The 12,162-nt window shown below is 48.1% G+C and overlaps 1 protein-coding gene across 9 annotated transcripts in view; it reads left to right on the top strand.

Moving 5' to 3' along the window:
- The window catches only part of PIGU (phosphatidylinositol glycan anchor biosynthesis class U), a 111,192-nt gene that overhangs the window by 84,669 nt on the left and 14,361 nt on the right, over nt 1–12,162 (top strand). For 3 of the 9 annotated variants that reach the window (XR_016387909.1, XM_022592626.2, XM_089896748.1), the window contains exons 10-11: nt 1,038–1,162; nt 7,881–8,023. Coding sequence is in view for 8 of the 9 variants with exons in the window: in XM_022592626.2 (XP_022448334.1) it covers nt 1,038–1,162; nt 7,881–8,023 (268 nt within the window). In the remaining variant the exon portion in view is untranslated. Of the gene's footprint in view, nt 1–1,037; nt 1,163–7,880; nt 8,024–8,979; nt 12,159–12,162 lie in introns of those variants that run through there. The other 6 variants (XM_089896745.1, XM_089896751.1, XM_089896747.1 and 3 more) reach the window with 4 other exon arrangements.

The following is a 12,162-nucleotide window of genomic DNA, read 5'->3' as shown; positions in this document are numbered from 1 at the left end:
TGCAAGAGGAGAATGCCATGCCATTAACCTGAAGAAAACCTTCATGAGCTGGATATCCAGGTCCTGTGCGGAAGTAGGCCACGTGCATGTTGTTTAGGTGTAGCTGAGCAGGGTGCACACCTCGCTTCTTCCTGTTGGCTTCCCTTCAGCACTTGGTCAGTTCTCGGAGGAGCACAGGAGATTGAGTTCTGTCTCATCCTCCCTGATCAGAGCTGTGATCCTGCTGGGCACTCAGGAGAATAGCACTGGTGGTGCTTAGGGGTTCTAGAGACAAACAGCTCCATCACTTACAAACTCTCTTATCTTCTCTGAACCTGATTTCCTCAGCTGCAAATGTGGTGACAGCATTGCCTATCTAGAGGGGTAGTTGAGGTATAGTGAGGATCACATGTAATGATGCAAGAAAAGGGCCTAGCACAGAACTTTGCACAAGTGAGGGTTCAGGAAATGGTAGGCAGTGTTACTAGTTTAAGGTAACAAGAACTCCAATTCCAGCCCTTAAGAGCGAAAAGCTGCATGCAGCTGTCAGTTCTCTTTCTGGAAAGAAGCTCATCATAGCTAAAGATCTGTAGTCCCCACTGACCCTGTTGTCAGAGAAACAAGGCATCAGCAAGGACGCACCTCCTGCCCTGGGTGCAGTGTTAGAGGGGCCTCTGGCATGGGTGGCTGCCTGATAACTCTGACAAGCAGTCATTTAAGCCCAGTAATAAAGGGCGCTGACTTCATGTGTTCTCTTCCTCGGCGGCTCCTGGCGGAAGGCCCAGAGCTGGCAGGGGTGGGGCTTGATTGAAACATCTCTGTGGGCTCTTTCTCTAGTGTTTGCTGGGCTCTTCTCACCACCTCTGGGCATCTCTGGGTCCCTGCAGTTTTCTGCTCTGCTGCTTGGCCCGGCCCCGTGTCTTGTGGGTAGCAGAGCCAATGCCTCCATGAAGTCCCCTGGAGAGTATTTTTGGGTTTCAGGGATGGGGTCAGGAGTCTCTGGGCTGGGCCTGGTCCCTGACCGATCTTCCTCTCTCTGTCTGCCCTGTCTTACCCAGGGAGCACCCTATCTTCTTCATGTTCATCCAGATTGCCATCATCTCCATCTTCAAGTCCTACCCGACAGTGGGGGATGTGGCCCTCTACATGGCCTTCTTCCCTGTGTGGAACCATCTCTACAGATGTGAGTACTCCCACCTCTCACCCCCTGGTGGCAGATTTGTGTCACCTAGCCCCGGATGAAAACAGCCAGGGAAAAAGGAATTGATAGGCATTTGCTGGGCATCTGCTGTGCTGGCAGCACCAAGAGAGAGACAGTGACATGAGGCGCAACATCTGCCTCCTAGATGCTATGGACTAGTGATAATAATACTAGCATTTATTGAGTGCTGTGTACCTGGTCACTGTGATTCTAAGGGTGTTACATGCATTAGCTCATTTTATCTTCACACCAGACTTTGAGGAAAGTATCCCCATTTGCAGAAGAAAAAACTGAGGTACAGAAAGGTAGAGCCACTTGTTCAAGGTCACATGACTGGTAAGTAGTATAGAAGGGCTGGCATTGGAATCCAGATGTGTGATCCTCCAGCCAGCACTGTCCAGTAGGGCTTTCTGTGATGATAGAAATGCCCTATGTCTGCACAGTCCAATAGAGTAACCACTAGTGTGACTGAGAAATGGAATTTTTAATTTAACTTAAATTTACGAAGCCGCACATGGCTAGTGGCTATCGTGTTGGACAGTGTGGCACTAGGCCTTGGCTTACCCTTTCCCAATGCTGCACTGAAAGGTCCATAGAAGACAGATGGGGAATACTAGACTTCCGACCTGCCGTGAAGACCCCTTTAAAGCTCTAACCATCCCTTCCTCAGAAGACGACCTAGCAGTGATCTGGTTGTGCTTTCTAGTATTTCCTAGTGTTTCCCTGAGTCGGGCTCTTTGCCCTCTGTGTGGGTTCTTTTCAGTGTTTGTGGGCTCCCTGAGGGTAGGCTCATGACTCACTTGCCTCTGTGTCCCTAGCACCCAGGATTAAACCTGACACACAGAACAGCTCAACAAATGTTTGTGGATGGGTTTTTTTTTAATATATATATAATTTTTATTGGAGTATAGTTGATTTACAATGTTGTGTTAATTTCAGTTGTACAGCAAAGTGAATCATTTATACATATATCCACTCTTTTTTTTAAGATTCTTTTCCCGTATAGGCCATTACAGAGTATTGAGTAGGGTTCCCTGTGCTATACAGTAGGTCCTTATTAGTTATCAGGTTTTTTTTTTTTTTTTTTTTGCGGTACGTGGGCCTCTCACTGGTGTGGCCTCTCCCATTGCGGAGCACAGGCTCCGGACGCGCAGGCTCAGCGGCCACGGCTCATGGGCCCAGCTGCTCCGCAGCATGTGGGATCTTCCCAGACCGGGGCACGAACCCGTGTCCCCTGCATCGGCAGGTGGACTCTCAACCACTGCGCCACCAGGGAAGCCCTGTGGATGGGTTTTTTAAACCTCCCTAATAAAGAGGCAGTGCCAGTGACCCAACACCACTTGATTCTCTAAAACAGGAAGGGAGCTGTTGAACTTTTCTTGCACAGCAAAGTATCAGGAATGAACTCGGGGAGGGTAGGCTTCAGAGGAAGTGAGTCCTTTGTGTTGTTTTGGGGCTGCTGGGTGTCAACCAGGAAGTGAAACTGACCAGCTGCTAGAAAGAAACCTGTCTGTAGGAGTTGGCCTCTGAGCACAGGTAAACAGGTGAGTGGGCAGGACAAGCCAGGCTGCTCCTCCAGGTGACGCCTGGTGGGGCAGTGACCAGATGACCAGACTGGAAGCAGGAAGTAGCATCTTCTGTCTGTGGCATCCTCATTGCACAGACAAGAATCACCCAGTCCAGTGGGCTCAGAGTCAGCTTGGCAAGTCACAAGAGCACAAGACATGTGAACACACCCCAGTTTGTGACAGGGTGGGTCTTGGGGATGTTGATTCTCTTTCCCCCAAGACAGAGTCCTTTTTAGCTGTCTCTCCCACACAGGGCATCTGCCCCCGGTAAGATCTTTCATCCCATATTGCTGAACACAGTCTGGAGCCAGACCACCTTGAGTCTGAATCCTGGCTTTCCCATTACTAGCAAGTTATTTAACCTTTCTGAGCCTCCCATTATTTCATCTGTCAGATAGCGGGAATATCTTTCATGAGTGTTTTAAGTTTGAGGAAAAAATAAATGTAAATAGCACCACATTTATTATTAGTAGTAATAATTACACAGAGGGGTCTGCGGCATAGTTTCATCATCAAAGCTTCAGGCTCAGTAGCCAGTCATTCAGAGTCATTGAAATAAACATATTTTTCAAAACTTGAAATGAACTATTTTATGCCCTCTGGGATGATGAGACACAAAAAAATAAGGATAGGGTTTCTGGACACCTGGATGAGCTAGTAGATGCTGTTGCTGGCTGGCTGGGCAAGTTCAGCTTGTCTGAAAGCCCTGCAGAGAGGGTTGGCTGCCACCCCTGGAGGTGCAGCTCCTGCAGCAGAGAATACTCAGGCTTGGAGTGTCTGTTTGGGGCATGACAACTGTGAGTCACTACATTCATGCGGGAGCATCTTCAGCCTGGTCCTGTGGACATGTGAGTGGAGATTTTATGAAGTCTTTACGCCTAGGTTGAATATATTCAGACTTTTAATGTGGTTAAGAATTCAGTTTAAACATGAGTTACCAGTGCCAGCATGCCTGCTCGCACATTCACCATTTTATTTTCCTGTCCTGCTCAATGGGGAGAAGAGGCACGTGGGCCCTTCCCTGAGTGCAGGTCCCAGATACCGGGACTCTGTGGTGCTTGGGGCCAGGATGAATCATACACACAATTGCGGTGTTAGGGAACAGCCTGCTGGCAGAACCCGTGCCAGCCTGCAGTGGTCCAGCTCAAAGAGCCAGTTACCAAAGGGATGGATTTTGTGAGTGTGTGTGTGTATATGTTTTGTTTTTATTAAACTATTGTATAAAGATAAAAGAATATTGATTTTAAAATACTCATTGGGGCTTCCCTGGTGGCGCAGTGGTTGAGAGTCCACCTGCCGATGCAGGGGACACGGGTTCGTGCCCCGGTCTGGGAAGATCCCACATGCTGCGGAGCGGCTGGGCCCGTGAGCCATGGCCACTGAGCCTGCGCGTCCGGACCCTGTGCTCCGCAACGGGAGAGGCCACAACAGTGAGAGGCCCACGTACCGCAAAAAAAAAAAAAAAAAAAAACTCATTAATTATAAAAAGTAATAATACAATAAATTCCCATGTACCCAGCACCTAGTTTAAGAAAAGAAACAATCACCACGTCCTTTGAAGTCCCTAAATCCCCTCTGTGCCCCTCTCAGTGACACTGGATTCTTTCAGTGGAATTTTATTTCTGAATGCCTGAGGCTCAGAGAGGGAAAGTGACTTGCCTGAAGTTTCAGTTTGTCAGTGGTGGAGTGACAGATCCGATGAAGTCACCCAGTGAACTTGGTGGGGAATCTGATTCCATCTGGCCTAGCACGTCTGATGAAGGGTGAACCCTTGCGTCTCATCAGGCCCTGGTCATCTCTGACATCTCCGACACCTCCTGGTGCCTGGAACAAGCCGTCCTGTGCCCCAGGTCCCTGTCTCCATCTGCTCTGGCATATACCTGTAATCCTCTGGCCTGTCATCCAGCAAGAGTGAGTAGCAGCTCCCCAGTCCTGCAAAGGTCACCACAGGCCAGAAGCCAACTGGATGCTGGTGACAGTTCCTCCAGGCACATGGGAATGTATCTTCGCAGCTTTTTGTGATTGCACCCAGGAGCTGCATGTGAACCTCTCTCAGTCTCTGCACTTGGTCACCTTCTTGTCATCTGGTCTGAAATCCAGAGTGGCTAGAGGCATGGAACAAAGACCTACCCTGCACTATCAGGCCACAGGAGTTTTATATTAGGAATAGTGTATATTCTTTTCAGCAAAATAATTTCCAGGGGATCAAAAAGAACCACTGAGAAATGTAAATAGTGATGTTGGAGTGGAGGAATGTTAAATAGATATGTTCTTTCTTGAGGTTGTAACGCTATTTAATAATAATAACAATAATAATAATTCTCAGCGCACACATCCCTTTTCCCAGACTTCTGTTTCTGGGAGCAAGGACAAGGCTTCTGACAGGTCTCAGAAAGGCTTGAGTCAGGGCTTTCACCTCTCAGCTTTGAAAACCCAGAATTGTGGAAATTTCAGATCAGAAAAGAGGACCTTGCAAGCCCTCCAAGCCATGTTTCCAAATTGTAGGATTTCACGGACCACTAACATTTCAAAAAATTCTGGTGACAGAGTTGCCAACTTTTTATTTTTCTGAAGACATGAAAACAGTCAACTACTAGCCATTCATCCCCATTTCATAAAGGAAAATACTTTTTAACAACAGCAACAGGCAACAAGACACCTATCGTTTCTTAAGAAAGAATGAAGCTTAAGTTGAAAACATTCAGCTTTAACAAGAACTCTGAACTACCTTCTCCTTACTCTCACTGTGACACTGACCAGTGAAGTCTCTGTTGCAGACCATTATGGGCCTCTTATTTGGCAAAGGTCTGCAGCTGTAATCTAGTGGTTCACAGCCTTGGCTGCATATTGGAATCACCAGGGAAGCTTTTAGAAACCAATATGGGGTACTTCCCTGGTGGCACAGTGGTTAAGAATCCGCCTGCCATTGCAGGGGACACGGGTTCGATCCCTGGTCCAGGAAGATCCCACATGCTGCGGAGCAGCTAAACCCATGCACCGCAACTACTGAGCCCACGTGCCATAACTACTAAAGCCCACGAGACTAGAGCCTGTGCTCTGCAGCAAGAGAAGCCACTGCAATGAGAAGCTCGTGCACTACAACGAAGAGGGCCCCCTGCTCGCCGCAACTTGAGAAAGCCCGCACTCAGCAACAGAGAACCAAGGCAACCAAAAATAAATTAAAAAATTAAAAAACCAATATGGATGCCTGGGCCCCACCCCTATAGACTCTGATTTACTTAGTCTGGGTGAGGCTCCCCAGGTTAGTTTATTTTACAACCAGAATTGAGAACCTTGTCTGTAATCCAGTCCCCTTTCCAATGCATGAACCCCAAGTTTAGCATTTCAACCAAGTCATTGTACAACTGAGACAAGAGGCCTTAAGGATCGGGGGTTTCCCCATCTCTTAAATATCCCAAAACTCTGACTTGGGAGAAGGGATTTCCTGAAGGTCAGGATCAGAGAGGGGAAGGGAACTTCCATTCACTAAGTGCCTGCTGGGAACCAGACCTAAGGTTTTTTTTTTTATAAGTGGTAATTTTTTTAAAAATATATTATTTTAATTAATTAATTTTAAATAATATTTATTATTTTATTTAAAAATATAATAAAGTGTAAAGAAAGAAACAATAATAGTATATAATCCTATTGTCAGATATCCCCTAGTGAATTAAAAGGAAAAAAAAAAGTACAGTGTGATAGGCAGAATAATGTCCCCTCCTTGCCCCCCACAAAGATGTCCATCTCATAATCCCCAGAACCTGTGACTATATCACCTTACATGACAAAAGGGCCTTCAGATGGGGAGATTATCCTGGGTTATCCAGGTGGGCCCAGTGTAATCACAAGGGCCTTTAAGAGTGGAAGAGGTAAAGGCAGTGGGTATATGGGAAATCTTTACCTTCTGCTCACTTTTGCTGTGAACCTAAAACTGCTCTAAAAACTGAAGTCCAAAAAAAAAAAAAGTGGAAGAGGGAGGCAAAAGAGGAGGCCATAGTGATACAATGTGAGAAGGACTTAATCCAACATTGCTGGTTGAAGATGGAGGGGGTCATGAGCCACGAATGCAGGCAGCTTCTACATGCTGCACAGGCAAGCAAGTGGACTCTCCCCTAGAGCCACCAGAGTCTGTGGACTTCTGACCTCCCAAAATGTAAGATAATAAATTATATTGTTTAAGCCACTAAGTTTGTGGTAATTCGTTACCATAGCAATGGAAAACACACAGTAATACATCTGTGCCAGCTTTTCCACACAACTTGTTTAGTTCATGGAACACTCCCATGAAGTAGGCATTTTAGCCCTATTTTAGAGATGGGGAAGCTGAGACTCTGAGAAACTTGGTGGCAGAGCAGGAATTTTCACCAAAGTCTCTCTGAAGCCGAGGCTGTGCCCCACTATCAGGCTGCCTTCCCCCCAGCGGAACTCAGCCTGCCTGCCCACGGACCACCCTGTGTAGCAGGTCCTCCCTGGAGCTTTAGGGGGAGCTTTCTCCCTGGTGGGATTCCGCATTCCTTCCGGGGGTAGAGGGTGAGGTTAGAGAGGGAGGGTGTCAAAAAGAGACTTTTAAATCCTCTAAGGAAGAGTGAGGGACATTTGAAGAGCAGGGCAGGAGACTTAAGACGTGAATTGAGGAGAATGGAAAATGTATTCCTAAGACCCAGGGCTGTGGCACCATAGAGATACTGAGAGGTTCATGCTGCCATTTCCATCCATGATTCACTGGTCAGATAGCACCCTGCTTGGGGACAGGAGAGGAGCTACTCTTGGACACCCCGGGATTGGGGGTTAGAGGACAGTGTCTTGCTGAAGTGCCTCCTTGTGGTGCCCAGAGGCATTCACAGCGTTGCCGACTGTAGCCAGCCGAGCCCACAGTGGGAGGGTAGAGTCCAAATCTCGGACCTCTCGCCAGCTTTGGGTGTGAGGAACCATTGCCACAGGTCTGAGGTCTGCGTCTTGGCGCCCTGGCACCTCTGAGTTTGTGTGTGTTGGGGAGGGGATGGCGGGGGGTTCTGCCTTTGAGCTACACCAAGCTCTTCGTGGGCCACTCTGTCCTGCAGGGCTGTCAGTGCAAGGAAAGGGCCCCAGCAGGAGTCAGCCCTGGGCTAACTGACCATCGTCTGTCTTTGCAGTCCTGCGAAACATATTTGTCCTCGCCTGCATCATCGTCATCTGCTCCTTCCTCTTCCCTGTCCTGTGGCACCTCTGGATTTATGCAGGAAGTGCCAACTCCAATTTCTTTTATGCCATCACACTGACCTTCAACGTTGGGCAGGTAAGAGTCAAGGGCAGCACAGGGACAGGTATTCATTTTGTAGCCTCAGACGTTCAACCTGGGCCCTGGGTTCTGCCAAATAGGGTTTTGGAACGAGAATGAGTTCCCATAGAGAAGGTAGGGCAGTAAGAGCAGCAGGGGAAGCTGAATTTGGCTAAAGTTTGTTGCATTGAATTCTCACAGCAAGCCTGTGAGACAGTGTTATCCGTATTTTACAAATGGGAACCAAGGCTCACAGAGGTTGTCGATTGCCCAAGGTCATTGGCGGAGGCAAGAACCAAGTTCAGAAGAAGGCTCAGTTCCTGAGGCCACCCTCTTTCTGTAATCGCCTGAGCTGCGCGGCCCCTGGAGTGGCTGCAGCGTGCGAGGGCTGGGGGGGCGGGGACAGGCAAAGGGGAGGAGAGACTTTCCAGACTTCACAGCAGTGGGAGCAAAGGCAGAGAGATGAGGAATAGTTTGGTCCAGCTGCTGGGCGCTTCTGGAGCAGAAACTGTGCAGCTGAGAGTAGCAGGAGAGGAGGCTGAGCGGGTCCCAGAATGAGAAGTACCAGCAAGGAGTTCCAACCTTCCTCTGGTCCAGGGAGAGCCTCTCCCTTGGTGCCATAGAACAGTGGTTCTCAGCATCAGAATCACAGGGGGTAGCTTGTTAAAAAATGTGGATTCTGTTAATATGTCTTAAATCCTGTGCTTATGTTACGACTGTCACAATCACGTGGCTTTGATTGTTAAAAAAAAAAAAAAAGCAGATTCCCTGATCCTGCTCCCAGACGCGATGATTGGAATTTGTGTTTTTAACAAGCTCTCCAGAGATTCTGTTGCAGGTGGTTTAGCAAACTTCCCTGAAGTCCCCTCATCCACTGTGCTGCGTTCCCTCATGTCAGCTCTGTACTAATTGTCGAGTCAAGGTCTTATGAGAATCAGTTGTACCGTTTACCATTTCAATTGTCATTGGCACAGCCTGGCATTTCCTGTGCATAATGGACGGGATGGGAAGCAAGGCTCGCCTGAAAGACCAGTGATGCCAGTGAATAATCCCCAGGGAGATGCTTGCCTCCAAGGTTAGCTGCTGGGAAAGAAGAAGGGAGTTAGGGCTCTTGCAGTGACTGATGGGTCTGGTATTTCCTGCATGGACATTTCTGGACAACTAATGTCCAGTCCAGCTATTTATCTTGGTTTGTGTACAGCAGAAAGAGAGATGGAGGAGGGCCCTGTAGCCTGGATAGGACCAGGCCAGGGGGTCTGTTCTGCTGTCACACACACAGGTTACTGATGGCGGATGCTCAGCCCTTCCTACCTGTGTCCACGCAAACAGAAATCTGCAGGGTGCAACTTAGTACCTTGAATAAATCCAAAAGGTTGTTCTGGCTCTTCTGTCTTGCTGAAATCCCCTTACTTTTCCTTTGAAAGTGATGACTGGCATGTGAGGGCATTGGGCCTACCCTGGGCCTCTGGGGAGCTTGGCGAGCTCCACTGAAATTGTCCACAGCTTGCTGTCAGGTCATGAGTGTTGAGTGTGGGTCAGGAATACAAGTTGCAGTGATTATGAAGTATCCATGGAACTTGCCAGATAACAGCTTTTTCCCTAGGGCTGCCTTTATGAGAAAAGGCTTTCTGAAATTGGCATGGGAGATGTTTGCAAGTTGTCAGGTGCCATCAAAGGCAGGAGAAAAAAAAAAAGGCAGGAGAGACTGAATTGTTGGAAAAAGAGGGATGGGGATGGGGGTGGGTACCGAGGCCAAGTAGATGGAGGGTTTTAGTGGCTGAGCTACAGAGAAAAACCAGGTTGATCTCTTGGCATTGTCCTTTATCTTTTTCAAAAATCTCTTTTAAATGTATTTTTAATCATACAAATAACACATGAATTCATTATTGCCAGGGAAAAGAAGTCAAACAAAATAGAAGCATATGGAATGAAAAGTAAAGATTCGCCTGGGTGCCATCCCTTTCCACCCTAGGGCAGATGTGATTGTTAGAATCAGTTTGGTCTGTGTCTTTGCAGACTTCCTCTGTGCGTTTACAGACAGCTGAGTCCATAAGCAAACACAAAGACATCCCACTCTAAGTACTGTTCTTTGACTTGCTGTTTTTCACTTAATGATCTCACCTTGAGATCATGTTTTTTAACAGCTCTGTGATATCCCTCCTGTGGGAGGATGTCCTATGATTTGTACAACTGGGTAGGCCACTACTGATAGACATTGAGGTTGCTTCTGGTGATTTCACTATTATAAACGGAAGAGCCCTGCACATCCCTCCACATACTCTTGTATACACGTGCCAGTATTTTCTCAGATAGATTCCAGGTGGTGGGATTTGCTGGGTCAGAGGGCATAAGCATTGTACCTTTTGGCAGATTTTGCCAAGTTGCCCTTCAGACAGGTCATACCAGCCTCCAGACCCGCTGGCAGCAGGGCCAGGTGTGTATAAGCTGGAAGTTTGTTCAGACATCCAGCACACCTGTGTCGTCGGCCTGCTCGGGTCCGGCTTTGTGCTCTGAGCCAGAGACAATTCTGTTGGGTCAAATGCTTTCTGGGACTGCTGGCTTTGGGCTTTGTTGCTGCTGCTGCCAGATCACTAAAGGGGTATATCAGAGAGGGGCACTTACTCACCAAGGCAGTCACTCGAGTCACATCCTCGTCCTGGAGCACTAACTGAGCTAGAAGAGCACCCCTCATCATGAGGGTTATACTACCCCAGCCCTGCGGCCTGTTGGGAGCCACAGAGTGCAAATAGACATTTAGAATTTTAGTTAAATGTCACCTCCCCAGAGAGACCTTCTTTAGGGTTTCCCCACCCCACGGTCTCTTTCTTTGCCTCCTATTTGTTTCCTTTACAGTACTTACCCGATTTGCAACTCCACGTTATTTACCTGCTTCTCTCTCTGCCTCTCCCACTAGCCTGTGAGCTTCATGAAGGCAGAGATCCGCCTCTCCTACCCACTGCAGGGTCCCCAACCACCTGATCAGTGCTTGGCACAGAGCAGTTGTTTAGCAAATATTTGTGGAATGAACCAAAGAGAGCCAGGGAGAACATCATGTGATTGATGTGTAGAGTGTAACCGCTGGAGGAACCCGGAGGCAACAAGATCACCTTCCCTGTTGAGTGGTCAGAGAAAGCCATAGGGATGAGGAATAGGGGCTGGGCCTTCCAGACTCAGAGAGGGGGAGGGAGAGAGGGTGGGACATGGGCAGGATGGGGGCCAAGTCACCCCTACTGGATAATGTCAAGGGATGGCAGCTCTGTCCCCAACCTTTCTCTCACTTCTGCCAGAACCTGGTCTCTTTGGCCAGTGAAGCCCCTGCATGTCATCCACAGCCCAATCCAGCTCAGCTTCCATCTAACCTACAGTCATTGCTTCCGGTGAGATGTGTGGCATTCAGAGTGTGTCCTCAGTCCCACAGCCTGCTCTTCTCAGCTTTTCTAGCTGCAGCGGTGCCTTTTAGTCACCTCGTCCTTATTCTCCCCTCCCTGGACAAGACAGATCAGAGCTGTCCTGGGAATCAGATGAGTACAGATTTTTAGCAGGCGTTCAGAGCCAGGCCCATCATTGCTGCGTCCGCAGCTGAATGTAGAGAACATCTCGGCCTGGAGATTTTACGTCCTGCTCTGTTTGAGTCGGTCAGTTCCGTGCTTCATAATAGAAAAAATCATCACTAATTATTAATGACAGTGGCAGGTAAACCAGTGACTTAGGCCCCATCCTTCCTCTGGGGCCATTAAATATTTTTCAGCTTGTGGCACAGATCATTTGCTAATTATAATTGTGCCTGAGAGTCAGTAACCAGGAAATGACAACAGTAAACCACCCATAGATGCATAGGGTGTGTGTGTCTCACACGTATATGTGAGAGAGAGAAGGAGAAGGAGGGATTAGATGGATTGGTTGACTGTGGTCCCCCCGCACTCAGTCACTGCGTGACCTTCAGCAAGTGATTGAACCTCTCAGGGTTGCAGGTGATAACCCCACCTCTCAGGGGGGTAAGAGGATTTGTATGTTGACACATGTTGACATGGGAAGTAGCTTGAGCAATGTGCTTGTCAAATACCCAGAGCAAATTCCTAAGGAAACATTCAGACCTGGAAACCAAGGGAAGGAGAACAATCCTCATCTCTTTTTTTTTTTTAAACCCTTTTCTTCTG

This window comes from Delphinapterus leucas, chromosome 15 (genome assembly GCF_059928025.1).
Source record: "Delphinapterus leucas isolate spDelLeu-1000000601 "Yukka" chromosome 15, BTC_Dleu_Yukka2, whole genome shotgun sequence".
NCBI lineage: Eukaryota > Metazoa > Chordata > Mammalia > Artiodactyla > Monodontidae > Delphinapterus > Delphinapterus leucas.
The sequence above is the reverse complement of the archived record's forward strand: the minus strand, read 5'-3'. Positions and strand labels throughout refer to the sequence as shown.